Source organism: Carcharodon carcharias, chromosome 3 (genome assembly GCF_017639515.1).
Source record: "Carcharodon carcharias isolate sCarCar2 chromosome 3, sCarCar2.pri, whole genome shotgun sequence".
Taxonomy (NCBI): domain Eukaryota; kingdom Metazoa; phylum Chordata; class Chondrichthyes; order Lamniformes; family Lamnidae; genus Carcharodon; species Carcharodon carcharias.
This window is the reverse complement of record NC_054469.1, coordinates 285,159-299,676: the sequence shown is the minus strand read 5'-3', so window position 1 is coordinate 299,676 and position 14,518 is coordinate 285,159. Positions and strand designations below refer to the sequence as shown.

The window sequence follows — 14,518 nt, the reverse complement described above, 5'->3', positions numbered from 1 at the left end:
TGAATGGCCTCCTCCTGTTCCTGTGTAATAGGCTCGAGAGGGTCTGAATGGCCTCCTCCTGTTCCTGTGTAACAGGCTCGAGAGGGGCTGAATGGCCTCCTCCTGTTCCTGTGTAATAGGCTCGAGAGGGGCTGAATGGCCTCCTCCTGTTCCTGTGTAATAGGCTGGAGAGGGGCTGAATGGCCTCCTCCTGTTCCTGTGTAATAGGCTGGAGAGGGGCTGAATGGGCCTCCTCCTGTTTCTGTGTAACAGGCTCGAGAGGGGCTGAATGGCCTCCCCCGATTCCTACTCCAAACTTTAACTTGTGCCCTCAAGGTTTTGAAGGGGAAATTCGAGAATATTTAGCAACAGCTTCGACGAGTGATCGCTCCTTGTTCACCTGTTGACAGATCCAGTCGGCGATAACCGAGGTATCGGAATCAAACCGAAATCTGATGGAAAAATACGAGAGGGAAATGCTCCTGAGGAAGAAATACCATAACCAGCTGGTGGAGCTCCGAGGTGGGTCAGGGTAACGTTGGCCTGTTAGAATCATGAAGTCAAAGAAAGTTTACAGCACAGAAAGAGGCCACTCTGCCCATCGAGTCTGCCCCGGCTGAGAAACGAGCCCCCAGCCTAACCCCTCTTCCCAGTATTCGGTCTGTAGCCCTGCAGGTTACAGCACAGGAGGTGCCTATCCAGGCACCTTTCATATGAGTTGAGAGTTTCTGCCTCTACTTCCCTTTCAGGCAGCGAGTTCCAGACCCCCACAACCCTCTGGTGAAAAAATCCTCATCTCCCCTCTAATCCTTCAACCAATCAATTTAAATCTATGACCCCATACTCACTGACCCCTCTGCTAAAGTAAACAGGCCCTTCCCATCCACACTATCCAGGCCCTTTACAATTCTGTACATCTCAATCCAATCTCCCCTCAGCCTCCTCTGTCCCAAGGAGAACAGCCCCAGCCTCTCCAATCTCTCCTCATAGCTGCAATTTTCCAGCCCTGGCCACATCCCTGTAAACCTCCTCTGTTCCCTCTCGAATGGAATTGCAGCCTCCCTGTAATGAGGTGACCAGAACTGCTCACAGTAATCGAGTTGTGGGCTAACTAATGTTTTATATAGATCCAGCATAACCTCTCTGTTTGTATATTCTATGCCTCAGCTAATAAATGAAAGGATTCCATATGCCTTCTTAACCCCCCGTATCGACCCGTTCTGCAACATTCAGGGATCCGTGGATATTCACTCCACGGTCCCTCACTTCCTCTACACCTCTCAGTATCCTCCCATTTATTGTGTAATCCTTTACCTTGTTTGACCTCCCCAAACGCATCACCTCACACTTCTCTGGGTTTGAATTCCATTTGCCACTTTTCTGCCCACCTGACCAGTCCATTGATGTCTTCCTGCAGTCTACAGCAATCCACCTCGCTATCTACCACCTGGCCAATTTCTGTGTCGAATGCAAACTTCCTGATCATTCTCCTTACATTTACGTCCAAATCATTAACATATATCACAAAAAGCAGGGGGCCTAGTACTGAGCCCTGTAGAACCCCACTGGAAACTGTCTTCCAGCCACCAAAACATCCACCGACAATTACCCTTGTTTCCTGCCACTTGAGCCAATTTTGTATCCAGTTTGTTACATTCCCCTGGATCCCATGGGCTTTTATTTTTTTTAAGCAGTCGGCCCATGTGGGATCTTGTCAAAAGCCTTTCCAAAGTCCATGTAGATCACATCAACCACACTCCCCTCATCAATAATCAGACACGGCCTTCCCTGAATAAACCCACGCTGACTGGCCCTGGTCAATCTGGGCCTTTCTCAGTGTCAGTTCATCCTGTCCCTCAGAATTGATTCCCATAATTTGCCCACTACCGAGGCCAGACTGACTGACCTGTAATTATTCGGTCTTTCCCTCACTCCCCTTTTAAACAAAGGTACAACGTTAGCAGACCTCCAATCCTCTGGCACCTCACCCGTATCCAGTGAGGATTGGAAAACGATGGTCAGACCCTCCTCAATTTCCTCCCTGGCTTCTTTGAACAGCCTGGGGTACATTTCATCCGGCCCTGGTGTTTATCCACTTTCAAGGATGTTAATCCCCTTCATACTTCCTCTCTCCCTGTGTTTATCACATCCAATACTTCACACTCCTCCTCCTTAACTACAGTGTCTGCATTGTCCCCTCTTTTGTGAAGACAGAAGCAAAGTATTCATTATAAATCACACCCACATCCTCTGTATCCACATATAGGTTATCGTTTTGGTCTTTTCTGGGCCTTAATCTTTCCTTAGTCATCCTCTTGCTCTTAATCACAGAATCACAAAATCACACAGTGCAGAAGAGGCCCTTCGGCCCATCGAGTCTGCACCGACATGTGAGAAACACCTGACCTACCTACCTAATCCCATTTACCAGCACTTGGCCCAAAGCCTTGAATGTTATGAGTGCCAAGTGCTCATCCAGGTACTTTTTAAAGGATGTGAAGCAACCCGCCTCCACCACCCTCCCAGGCAGCGCATTCCAGACCCTCACCACCCTCTGGGTAAAAAAGCTTTTCCTCACATCCCCCCTAAACCTCCTGCCCCTCACCTTGAACTTATGCCCCCTTGTGACTGACCCTTCAACTAAGGGGAACAGCTGCTCCCTATCCACCCTGTCCATGCCCCTCATAATCTTGTACCTCGATCAGGTCGCCCCTCAGTCTTCTCTGCTCCAACGAAAACAACCCAAGTCTATCCAACCTCTCTTCATAACTTAAATGTTTCATCCCAGGCAACATCCTGGTGAATCTCCTCTGCACCCCCTCCAGTGCAATCACATCCTTCCTATAATGTGGCGACCAGAACTGCACACAGTACTCCAGCTGTGGCCTCACCAAGTTCTATACAACTCCAACACGACCTCCCTACTTTTGTAATCTATGCCTCGATTGATAAAGGCAAGTGTCCCATATGCCTTTTTCACCACCCCACTAACATGCCCCTCTGCCTTCAGAGATCTATGGACACACACGCCAAGGTCCCTTTGTTCCTCAGAACTTCCTAGTGTCATGCTGTTCATTGAATACTTCCTTGTCAAATTACTCCTTCCAAAGTGTATCACCTCACACTTTTCAGGGTTAAATTCCATCTGCCACTTATCTGCCCATTTGACCATCCCGTCTATATCTTCCTCTAACCCAAGGCACTCAACCTCACTGTTAATCACTCGGCCAATCTTTGTGTCATCCGCAAACTTACTAATCCTACCCCCCACATAGTCATCTATGTCTTTATATAAAATGACAAATAATAGGGGACCCAGCACAGATCCCTGTGGTACACCACTGGACACTGACTTCCAGTCACTAAAGCATCCTTCTGTCATCACCCTCTGTCTCCTACAACTAAGCCAATTTTGAATCCACCTTATCAAATTACCCCGTATCCCATGTGCCTTCTTTATAAGTCTCCTGTATTGATAAATTATCCTTGCGTTCTCCTTGATTTTGCTTTCCTTTCATACCCTCTCTTTGTTTTCCTAATTTCTTTTTTGATTTCACCCCTCCACTTTCTATACTCCTCTCGGCTTTCTGTAGTATTGAGTTCTCGGTGTCTGACATAAACTTCCCTTTTCTGCCTTATCTTACCCTGTAAGCTCCTCGACATCCAGGGGCCTCTAGAATTGACTGTCTCACCCTTTTTCTTTGTGGGAACATGTTTATTCTGAACTCCCTTTGAATGCCTCCCACTGCTCGGACACTGATTTACCTTCAAGAAGCTGTTTCCAGTCCACATCTGCTAAATCACTCCTCAGCTTAGTAACATTAGAACTTTAACTCCTGTTTTATCTTTGTCCTTTTCCATAACTATGTTAAAACTAACTGAGTTATGATCACTGCCACCAAAATGCTCCCCCACTGTCACTCCTTCCACCTGCCCAACTTCATTTCCTTAAACTTGTTCAATCGAGGCATGCAGGAAGGCAGTAAAAGATTATTTGAATGGAAACAATGTGCAGGGGTACGGGGCAAAGGCAGGGCAATGGCACCAGGTCAAAATGTTCGATTGGAGAGCCAGTGCAGACATGATGGGCCAAATGGCCTCCTTCTGTACCATTAAAATTCTGTGAACCAAGTCCAGAACCACTCAACACAAAAACAGAATTACCTGGAAAAACTCAGCAGGTCTGGCAGCATCGGCGGAGAAGAAAAGAGTTGACGTTTCGAGTCCTCATGACCCTTCGACAGAACTTGTTGGACTTGCTACATACTGGCCAAAAAAGTTCTCCTGAATGCACCTTAAGCATTCTGTTCCCTCCATTCCTTTCACACTAAAACTATCCCAGTTAATATTGGGGTAGTTAATATCCCTTCCTATTGCTGCCCTACTGTTTTTGTACTTCTCAGAGGTTTGCCTATTTATTTGCTCTTCTATCTCCCTCTGGCTGCTTGGGGGTCTGTAGTACACTCCCAGGAGCGTGACTGTGTGACTGCCCCCTTTTTGTTCCGAAACTCAATCCATGTGGCCTCAATTGATGATCCTTCTAACATATCAATCCCTCCACAGCTGTCATTGCTTCTCTAAGCAAAACTCCCCCTCTCCCTCCCTTTTCATCCCCCCCTCTCTATCCCATCTGAAAACCCTGAGCCAGGAATGTTGAGCTGCCATTCCTGTCCCTGTTGCAGCCATGTTTCTGGAATAGTTCTGATATCACGCAGCCACGTTTCTATCTGTGCCCTCAGCCCGTCTGCTTTATTTGCTCTGCTCCTTGCATTGAGCTCTGCCAAACTCTCTCCAGAACAAAGAACAAAGAAAAGTACAGCACAGGAACAGGCCCTTCGGCCCTCCAAGCCTGCGCTGATCATATTGCCCGTCAACTAAAGCATTTTGCACTTCCGGGGTCCGTATCCCTCTATTCCCATCCTATTCATGTATTTGTCAAGCTGCCTCTTAAACACCACTATCGTACCTGCTCCCACCACCTCCTCTGGCAGCGAATTCCAGACACTCACTACCCTCTGTGTAAAAAACTTGCCCCGCACATCTCCTTTATAGTTTTCTCCTCTCACCTTAAATCTATGTCCCCTAGTGATTGACTCTTCCACCCTGGGAAAAAGCTTCTATCTACTCTGTCCACGCCACTCATAGTTTTGTAAACTTCTATCAAGTCGCCCCTCAATCTCCGTCGCTCTAGTGAGAACAATCCGAGTTTCTCCAACCTCTCCTCATAGCTAATAACCTCCAGAGCAGGCAGCACCCTGGTAAACCTCCTCCGCACCCTCTGCAGTGCCTTTATTTATCGTCTATCTTTTGTTTCCTCTGCCTTCCAGACTCACTCACTGATTTTCTGCCTTCCATTAACCATTTCTGGTTTTGCCCCATCTGGTCCATCCTCGAGTTCCCATCTCCCTGCCAAACTAGATTACGCCCTTCCCAGCAGCACTAGCAAACCTCCCAGCAAGGACATTGGTCCCGAGCCCCATTGAGGTGCAAACTGAGGCTTATACAGATCCCCCCTCCCCCAGAAACCGGTCCCAATGCCCCAGGAACCTGAACCCTTCCCTCCTACATCATCTCTCCAGCCGTGCATTCATCAGCTCTCCCCCCCTGTTTCTATGCTCACTAGCATGTGCCACTGGTAGTAATTCAGAGATTACAACTTCTGAGGCCCAGCTTTTTAATGTCTTACCTAGCTCCCTGGAATCTGCTTTCAGGACCTCATCCCTCTTTTTACCTACGTCGTTGGTCCCAATGTGGACCACGACCTCTGGCTGTTCACCCCCCCCCTTCAGAATGTCCTGCAGCTGCTCAGTGTCATCCTTGACCCTGACACCAGGGAGGCAACACACCATCCTGGAGACGTGTCTACAGCCACAGAAACACCTGTCTGACCCTCTATCGAAGGCCCTACCCCTAATCCTCTTCCACTCTTCATCCTTCCTGCCCATGCACCTGAGCCCCCCATGTTGTCCCGAACTTGGCTCTTGCTGTCCTCCCCCCGAGGAGCCATCGCCCTCACCAGCTTCCAAAATGGAAAACATGGTTCATGAGCGACATAGACTCGGAGGACTCCTGCACTACCTGTTTTGTCCTCCTAGGCTTTCTGGTGGTCATCCACTCGCTCTCTGCCTACACACTCCTAGCCTGTGGCGTGAGCACATCCCTAAACATGCTTTCCGCGTATTCCTGAGTGCCGTGGATACACCACAGTGACACCAGCCGCCGCTCGGAGTTTCGAACCCCAGGGGTCAGGTTTCTGGAGCTGGTGATACTTCCTGCACACGTGCTCTCCTAGTGAAGTGTCCATGACTTCCCACGTGCTGCAGGATGGACATTCTGTACAGGCAAGCTGCCCTGCCATATCTTAAACTGACATTTCCACTTTTTACTATAAACTGGAGACTAGAAAGTAGACTCACACACCAATCAGCTCCATCTCTTGATCCAACTACTGGAGACTGATAAAAATGGTATCTGAGGGAACACCTCTTTCACCCTGTGAACCAAATTCCCAACTCCACACTCTGTCTATGTCTCACTCAGGCATAGTCTCCTGTTCTCCTCCTGTGCCCCTACTGTCCATATGGTGTGAAGAACCATCTCTTATGTAGAGCGTCTGATGAGCCACTACCTAGTTTAGCTTCCTGCTATAGTAATTAACACAAGTTCAATCAACTCCTTGCAGTTGATGGGCAGATAACTGCCACTACCAGGCAGCCCCTTCCTATTGAAGCTGTTGGGTAAACCAGCACCATCGCCTGGTGGAGCTTCAGCACAGGGAGGGCAGAATATTTCATGACCAATCCCTCCGTGAGCTGATTGGCTGGTCTGCTGGAAACCAGACATGGATGTCGATAGTGGGCGACTCAGTGATGGTGATGCCATTGAATGTCAAGGGGAGATGGTTAGATCCTCTCTTGTTAGAGACGGTCATTGCCTGGCACTTGTACGACACAGAATGACGGAATTGTTACAGTGCAAGAGGAGGCCATTTGGCCCTTCGTGGTCTACACGGTCTCTCTGATTGAACAATTCTCATTCTCCCGCTTCCTCCCATAGCCCTGCACATTACAGATATGAATGTTACTTGCTACCTTTCAACCTTGACATGTTAGAGATCTGATTTTATTTCTCTCTCTCTCTTCATTTCACCCTTTTTCCCTCATGCCCCTGTCTTATCCCTAGGTAATATCCGGGTGTTGTGTAGAGTAAGACCGGTCACTGAGTGTAACCAGACTGAGGGCAGTGGTACAGCCGTGGTGAGCACTGACCCAACCGTGGACTGCAGGGTCAGGATGATGTATAAAGGCAAAACGAGAACCTTTGAACTGGACAAGGGTGTTTTTCATCACAGGCTACACAAGAGGAGGTAACACCATGGGGAATGCTAGGGAAGATGCTTAAATCATGGGTGAAGAAAACATTTATCACTAGTCATGACAGGTTCGTCACTACTGAAGAGTAGCTTGTGTTGGGACGGTATTGGTACAGACGTCTCCCTGATCTTCTGTAGGTTAATGTAAGTCTTTATTAACAACTAGAACCATGTACACATGTACAGTAAAAAGGACAAGCGAAGAACTGTTTCCATGTTTAGGTCTTTATACGTCTCTGCTCAACACCCAGGTGTGGGTCATGTGCCACAGAATCTTATATGGTGCAGAAGGAGGCCATTCAGCCCATCGAGTCTGCACTGGCTCACTGAAAAAGCATTCCACCTAGTCCCACTTCCCTGCCTTATCCCCGAAACCTGCACATTCTCTTTTTTCAGGTAGCATTCCAATTCCCTTTTCAATACCTCAATCGAACCTGCCTCCATCACCCTTTCAGAAAGTTTGTTCCAAACTCCAATTGCCTCTTGGTGAAAAAATGTTTCCTCACATCACATTTACTCCTTTTGCCCATTATTTTGAATCCGTGCCCTCTAGTTCTTGATGTTCTCTTGAGTGGGACAGTTTCTCACTATTTACCCTGTCCACACCCCTCAGGATCTTGAATACCTCCATCAAGTCTCCTCTCAGCCTTCTTCTCTCCAAGGAAAACAGTCCCTGCCTCTCCAATCTATCCTCATAGCTACAGTTCTTCTTCAAGGCACAAGTCAGGAATGGTGATGGAATATTCCCCACTTGCCTGGATGAGTGCAGCTCCCACAACACTCAAGAAGCTTGACACCATCCAGGACAAAGCAGCCCCGCTTGATTGGCACCCATCCACAAACATTCACTCCCCCCACACCGACCCGCGCACAGTAGCAGCAGTGTGTGTACCATCTACAAGATGCACTGCAGCAACTCCTTAAACAGCACCTTCCAAACCCACAACCACTACCATCTAGAAGGCCAAGGGCAGCAGATAGATGGGAACACCACCACCTGGAATTTCCCTCCAAGTCACTCACCATCCTGACTTGGAAATATATCGCCGTTCCTTCACTGTCGCTGGGTCAAAATCTCTCGCTGCTGCCCTCACCCACGCCCACAGTGATGTCATCGCCCACCCCCTTCCTGTCTCCAGCCCGGCTGCACTGAGCTTTTCAGGGCGGGTTTAACACGGCTGCCCATTAATTGACCAGTCAGTGTGAAATCATGGCCGGGGGCCCATTGCAGTCGGGCACCTGTTCCCTGACCCCTGCCCGCCCACCGATCGGCCCACCAAGCACACAGTGATTGGACAACCAACCAGCCAATCACACGCCAACTGGACAACCAGCCAACCAATCACACAGTGAGTGGACAATCAGCCAGCCAATCACACAGCTGGGGCAATCACCAGCCAATCAGCCAACTGACAGCCGGCCAAATCACACAGTGATTGGACAATCAGCCAGCCAATCGCACAGTGATTGGACAATCAGCCAGCCAATCGCACAGTGATTGGACAATCATCAGCCAATCGCCACAGTGATTGGACAATCAGCCAGCCAATCACCATGATTGGACAATGGTCAGTGTGAGGAAGGTTAGATGTTCCTGTGTTTTGGAGATGGTGGGCGTCTGATGGAATGATTAAGGCTGGAAGGAGATTGTCGAATGTCTGAGAATGGATGTTTGGAGAAGGGGGTGGGGAGACGGTGTGGGGACCTCCTCACCACGTGTTTAGGAACAGTACCCAGGCACATACACAGCAGGGGAACCCCCTCATTCTCCATCTGCCTGCTCACTAATGTCCTTGTGCTTCCCCCACCCTCAGGTATTCGAAGAGATCGAGCCCCTCATTACCTCCTGCATCGACGGGTACAACATCTGTATTTTTGCCTACGGACAAACGGGATCTGGAAAGACTTACACCATGGAGGCAAGTGCCGGGGGAACTGGGCTGGGGTAGAGGAGCGGGGCAGATTCACACAGTGAACAGTTTCTGGGTGCCAGACACTCGGAAGGATGTGCACAGCCTCAGAGGGAGTGCAGTGTAAGATTATCCAGAATGATACCTGTACTCGAAGGGTTAATTTATGAGGAGCGATTAGACAGATGTATTTGCTGGAATTTAGAAGGTTATGGGGTGATTTGATGGCGATTTTCAAGATACTATGCGGAACAGGTAGAAAACATTTCATCTTTTGCGAAGTCCAGGGCTGGGGCTGCAACCTAAAAATTGGAGTGTGGCCTATCAGTGATAAGATGAGGAAAAATGTCTTCAAAGAAAGTGCCTTAGACATTCAGAACTCTCTGCCACAAGTAGCAATCGATGCTGCATTCATTGTTCATTTAAAAGCTGAGCTTGATAGATTTCCGGGAAAGGATATGGGGCAAAGGCAGTTAGGTCACAGGTCAGCCATAACTCCCATTGTATACCGTGGAACAGGCTCGAGGGGCTGAATGGCCTCCTCCTGTTCCTGCGGAACATCCCTATATTGCCCCCTGATGGCCACCCCTGCCCCACCCAATGATGGCGCGCGGGGTCAGCTGTTAGAAACTGAAGGGACCTCCCCGAAACTCCCCTCTGTTCCCCCCCAATCCCCTCCCCCCACCCGCAACCCCCCACACCCCTCCCTCTCAACCCCATCACAAACAAGGGCAGGAGTGGAAGTCCCAGATGGAAAAGACCCCAGACAGAGATGACCAGCCTGGCTGATTCTCAGAGCACTGGCCAAGTTATGGGGAGGGGTGGCGTAGTGATCAGGTCACTGGACTGGTGATCCAGCGACCCAGGTTAGTGCCCTGGGGACACAGGTTCAAATCCCACCAGGGCAGCTGGTAGAATTTAAATTCAGTAATAAAATCTGGAGTTGAAAACTAGTCTCAGTAACGGTGGCCATGAAAGTATCATCGATTGTTGTAAAAAACCCATCTGGTTCACTAATATCCTTTAGGGAAGGAAATCTGCTGTCCTTACCTGGTCTGGCCCTACATGTGACTCCAGACCCACAGCAAAGTGGTTGGCTCTTCACTGCCCTCAGAGATCCTGTCACAAGCCTCAAGGGAGATGGGCAGCACACGCTGGACTTTCCATTGACATCCCATGATCACTTTGCCTCAGGACCATCTCGGTCCATTGCCAAAGCTGAGATTCACTGGTGTGTCACTGCTCAAACCTTCCCCGCCCCCACCACCCCCATCTCCCCAACCCACTTGGCTGTGTTACGCCAATAAGGGTACAAGGCACAAATATCTGGGCCTCTGGTTCCCGAGCAAATAGTCGATGAGGAGGAGGAAATAAGTACCTCACCGAGGCTGCTGTTTCCAATTGCAGGGAGTGGCCGAGGACCCCGGCATTAACCAGCGGGCACTGAGGGCCCTCTTCAGGGAGACGAAGGAAAGAGGTGAATCCTGGACGTACACCATCTCTCTCAGCATGGTGGAGATCTACAACGAACAACTGAGGTACGTGCCTGCAGCTGACAAACAGCAACCCCCCTGGTGAGATGGTTGTCCCCCCCCGGGCCCTTGCTGTGCGGAGGAGGGGAACTGGGACAGGTGAAAGGTCACGCACTTCATAAGAGTTCAAGCGGCAGAAATCCACGCCAATCCTGAGTGGGAGGATTGAGTCACAGACCGGACCAGACACTGGAGAACATAATTAGGCCGACACTACCTTGTCAGTACTGAGGAGTGCTGCACTGTCAAGGGTCAGTACTGAGGGAGTGCTGCACTGTCATAGGGTCAGTACTGATGGAGTGCTGCCCTGTCAGAGGGTCTGTACTGAGGGAGTGCTGCACTTTCGAGGGTCAGTACTGAGGGAGTGCCGCACTGTCTGAGGGTCAGTACTGAGGGAGTGCTGCACTGTCTGAATCAGGGTCAGTACAGAGGGAGTGCTGCACTGTCAGAGGGTCAGTACTGAGGAGTGCTGCACTGTCGGAGGATCAGCACTGAGGGAGTGCTGCACTGTCGGGGGGTCATACTGAGGGAGCGCTGCACTGTCAGAGGGTCAGTACTGAGGGAGTTCTGCACTGTCGGAGGGTTAGTACTGAGGGAGTGTGCTGCACTGACAGAGGGTCATTACTGAGGGAGTGCTGCACTGTCAGAGGGTCAGTACTGAGGGAGTGCTGCACTGTCAGAGGGTCAGTACTGAAGGAGTGCTGCACGTCTGTCAGAGGGTCAGTACTGAGAGGTGCTGCACTGTCAGAGGGTCATACTGAGGGAGTGCTGCACTGTCAGAGGGTCAGTACTGAGGGAGTGCTGCACTGTCCAGAGGGTCAGTACAGAGGGATAGCAGCACTGTCAGAGGGTCAGTACTGAGGAGTGCTGCACTGTTGGAGGTCAGTACTGAGGGAGTGCTGCACTGTCCAGAGGGACAGTACTGAGGGAGGGCTGCACTGTCGGTGGGTCAGTACTGAGGGAGTGCTGCACTGTCAGAGGGTCAGTACTGAGGGAGTGCTGCACTGTCCAGAGGGACAGTACTGAGGGAGTGCTGCACTCTCAGAGGGTCAGTACTGAGGGAGTGGCTCACTGTCATAAGGGTCAGTACTGAGGGAGTGCTGCACTGTCAGAGGTCAGTACTGAGGGAGTGCTGCACTGACAGAGAATCAGTACAGAGGGAGTGAGCTGCACTGTCAGAGGGTCAGTACTGAGGGAGTGCGAGCACTGTCAGAGGGTCAGTACTGAGGGAGGTGCTGCAACTGCAGAGGTCAGTACTGAGGGAGAGCTGCACTGTCAGAGGATCATACGAGGGAGTGCTGCCCTGTTAGATCTTCAGTCTTTCAAAATGAAATTTTTAAAAATTTACTCTTTCATGGGACGTGGGCTTCACTGGGTGGGGCATTTATTGCCCACCCTAGTTGCCCTTGAGTAGGTGGTGGTGAGCTGCCTTCTTGAACTGCTGCAGTCCATTGGTGTAGGTACACCCACTGTGCTGTTAGGGAGGGAGTTCCAGATTTTGACCCAGCGACAGTGAAGGAACAGTGATATATTTCCAAGTCAGGATGGTGAGTGACTTGAGGGAAATTCCAGGTGTGGTGTTCCCATCTATCTGCTGCCCTTGTCCTTCTAGATGGTAGTGGTTGTGGGTTTGGAAGGTGCTGTCGGAGGGCCTTGGTGAGTTTCTGAGGAAACTAAAACTAATTTTTTGGCAGTACGGAACTTGAGTATTGTTGAAAAAAGAGACACGTGTAAGCTTTTCGTCTTGCAGTCATCAGGACACAGGCAAGGGTCCAATTACCAATATAAGGTCAAAACAACAATTTATAAGCGTATGTGAAAAGGGTGCTGATTGGTTGGCAAGTGGTGTTGCCACGGAGAATGCACCAGTGACGTTGGCTGTCAGTCAGGCTCACAATGTGGAACATTTGCGTGTACAGGAAGCTGCATATATTAATACACGGGCCCTGTCCTTTGCAGACAGAAAGAGCATGTATACACATTGTGCCTGTTTCAGCTAAACAAAATAAGTGACAGCCATTCGCTGACTCATTCCTCAGGGCAATACCTTGACCAATCAGAGCCATGCTGCCTGGTTTAAATTTCAAACAATGCTTGGCATTAACTGTCAGCCACCATCGGAGCACTATGGAATAAAGTGTGACATGGAGCCATTAGGAGATATTAGGTCAGGTGGCCAAACGCATGGACAAAGGTTTTAAGGAGAAAAGCCAGGTAGAGAGGCAGAGAAATTTAGGGAGGTAATTCCAGGGCTTGGGATCTAAGCTACTGAAGGTACGGCCGGCAATGGTGGACTGAATAAAATCGGACATGTTCAAGAGGCAGAGCTAAGAGGAGTGCGGATATCTCGGAGCGTTGTGAGGCCTGGAGGAGATCACAGAGATATGGAGTGAGGAAATGGAGGGATTTGAAAACACCGATGCCAGTGTATGTCAGCGAGCACAGTGAGGTGGAGGCGGGGGGGCGTGTGGTTGGATGGTGAACGAGTCTGTTCCCAGAAACTGTTCCCACTGGCTCGAGGCTCATTAAACAGAGGCCCCAGATTTCAGGTGATTGCGACAGAAGCAGAGGGCTGATGGGAATGACCTCTCCACAACGAGAGGTTTGATGGTGGAATACACTGAAAGATCCAACAGGGCCGCTTCCTAAAGAGAATTGGGCCAGGATTTGAAGAGTAAAAGTTTACAGGAAAGGACAGGGATGGGATTCATTGATAGCCATTCAAGAGAGAGAGACAGCACACGCACAATGGGCCGAAAGGCTGGATGAGTCTGTGTGACTCCGATCGCCCTCACTGATTCCACACAAACCCTCAATTTATCCACATCTTCACCTCTGATTTGGGAAATTGCTTACCCACGAACCTACTCTGTTTTATGATAAGAATGAGGAGCAGACGAGGCCATTCTGCCCCTCGAACCTGCTCTGCCAGTCAATAAGATTGTAGCTGATCTGATTGTGGCCTGAATTCCACTCTCCTGTCTCGCACCCACCCCCGATAGCCCTCAACTCCCTGTCAATCGAAAATGTGCCTAACTCACTCTGGAATATATTCAGTGACCCAGTCTCCGGAAAAAGAATTCTACAGGCTAACAACCCACAGAGAGAGGAAATCCCCCCTCACCTCCGTCTTCACTGGGAGACACTGCCCCCCCTTGTTTCAGGCTCACACCCCAGAGGAAACATTCTCTCGTCCAAGCCCCCTCAGAATCTTAGATGTCACCCCTCATTCTTCTAAACTCCAGCGGGTACAGGGCCCAACCTACTCAACCTCACCTCATAAGACAACCCCCTCATCCCGGAATCAGCCGAGTGAACCTCCCTGCACTGCCTAATGCAAGGGTGTCCCTCCTTAAATAAGGAGACCGAACTGTACAGGGTATTCTAGATGGTATCTCCCCAACGTCTTGTAACTTGGAATTGGACTTCCCTCTTTGATACTCCAACCCCCTCGCATAAAGGCCAATGTTCTTTTTGCCTCTTCACCCCTGTACTACTCTGTTTTCCTCCAGCCTGTTTTGCCGTGAGATTGTTCACTATTGACTGTTTTATTCCAGGGATCTCCTCGGGAAAGACCCTCATGAAAAGTTGAAATCAAGCTGACGCCAGACGGCAGTGGACAGGACCATCATGTCCCTGCCTGAAGCATGAGGAGTCCAACGTTACGAAGAGATTGGAAAGGTGAGACCCTTGGGCAGTTCCCTCCCTCCCCTCTCCGCTCACTG

The 14,518-nt window shown here is 49.9% G+C and overlaps 1 protein-coding gene across 1 annotated transcript in view; it reads left to right on the top strand.

The window, feature by feature from the left end:
* Positions 1–14,518, top strand: part of LOC121275731 (kinesin-like protein KIFC3) — a 101,391-nt gene that overhangs the window by 17,996 nt on the left and 68,877 nt on the right. Inside the window, 5 exon segments of the mRNA XM_041183321.1 lie at positions 390–501; positions 7,162–7,235; positions 9,166–9,270; positions 10,669–10,799; positions 12,544–12,604. Of these exon segments, the coding sequence (XP_041039255.1) occupies positions 390–501; positions 7,162–7,235; positions 9,166–9,270; positions 10,669–10,799; positions 12,544–12,604 (483 nt within the window).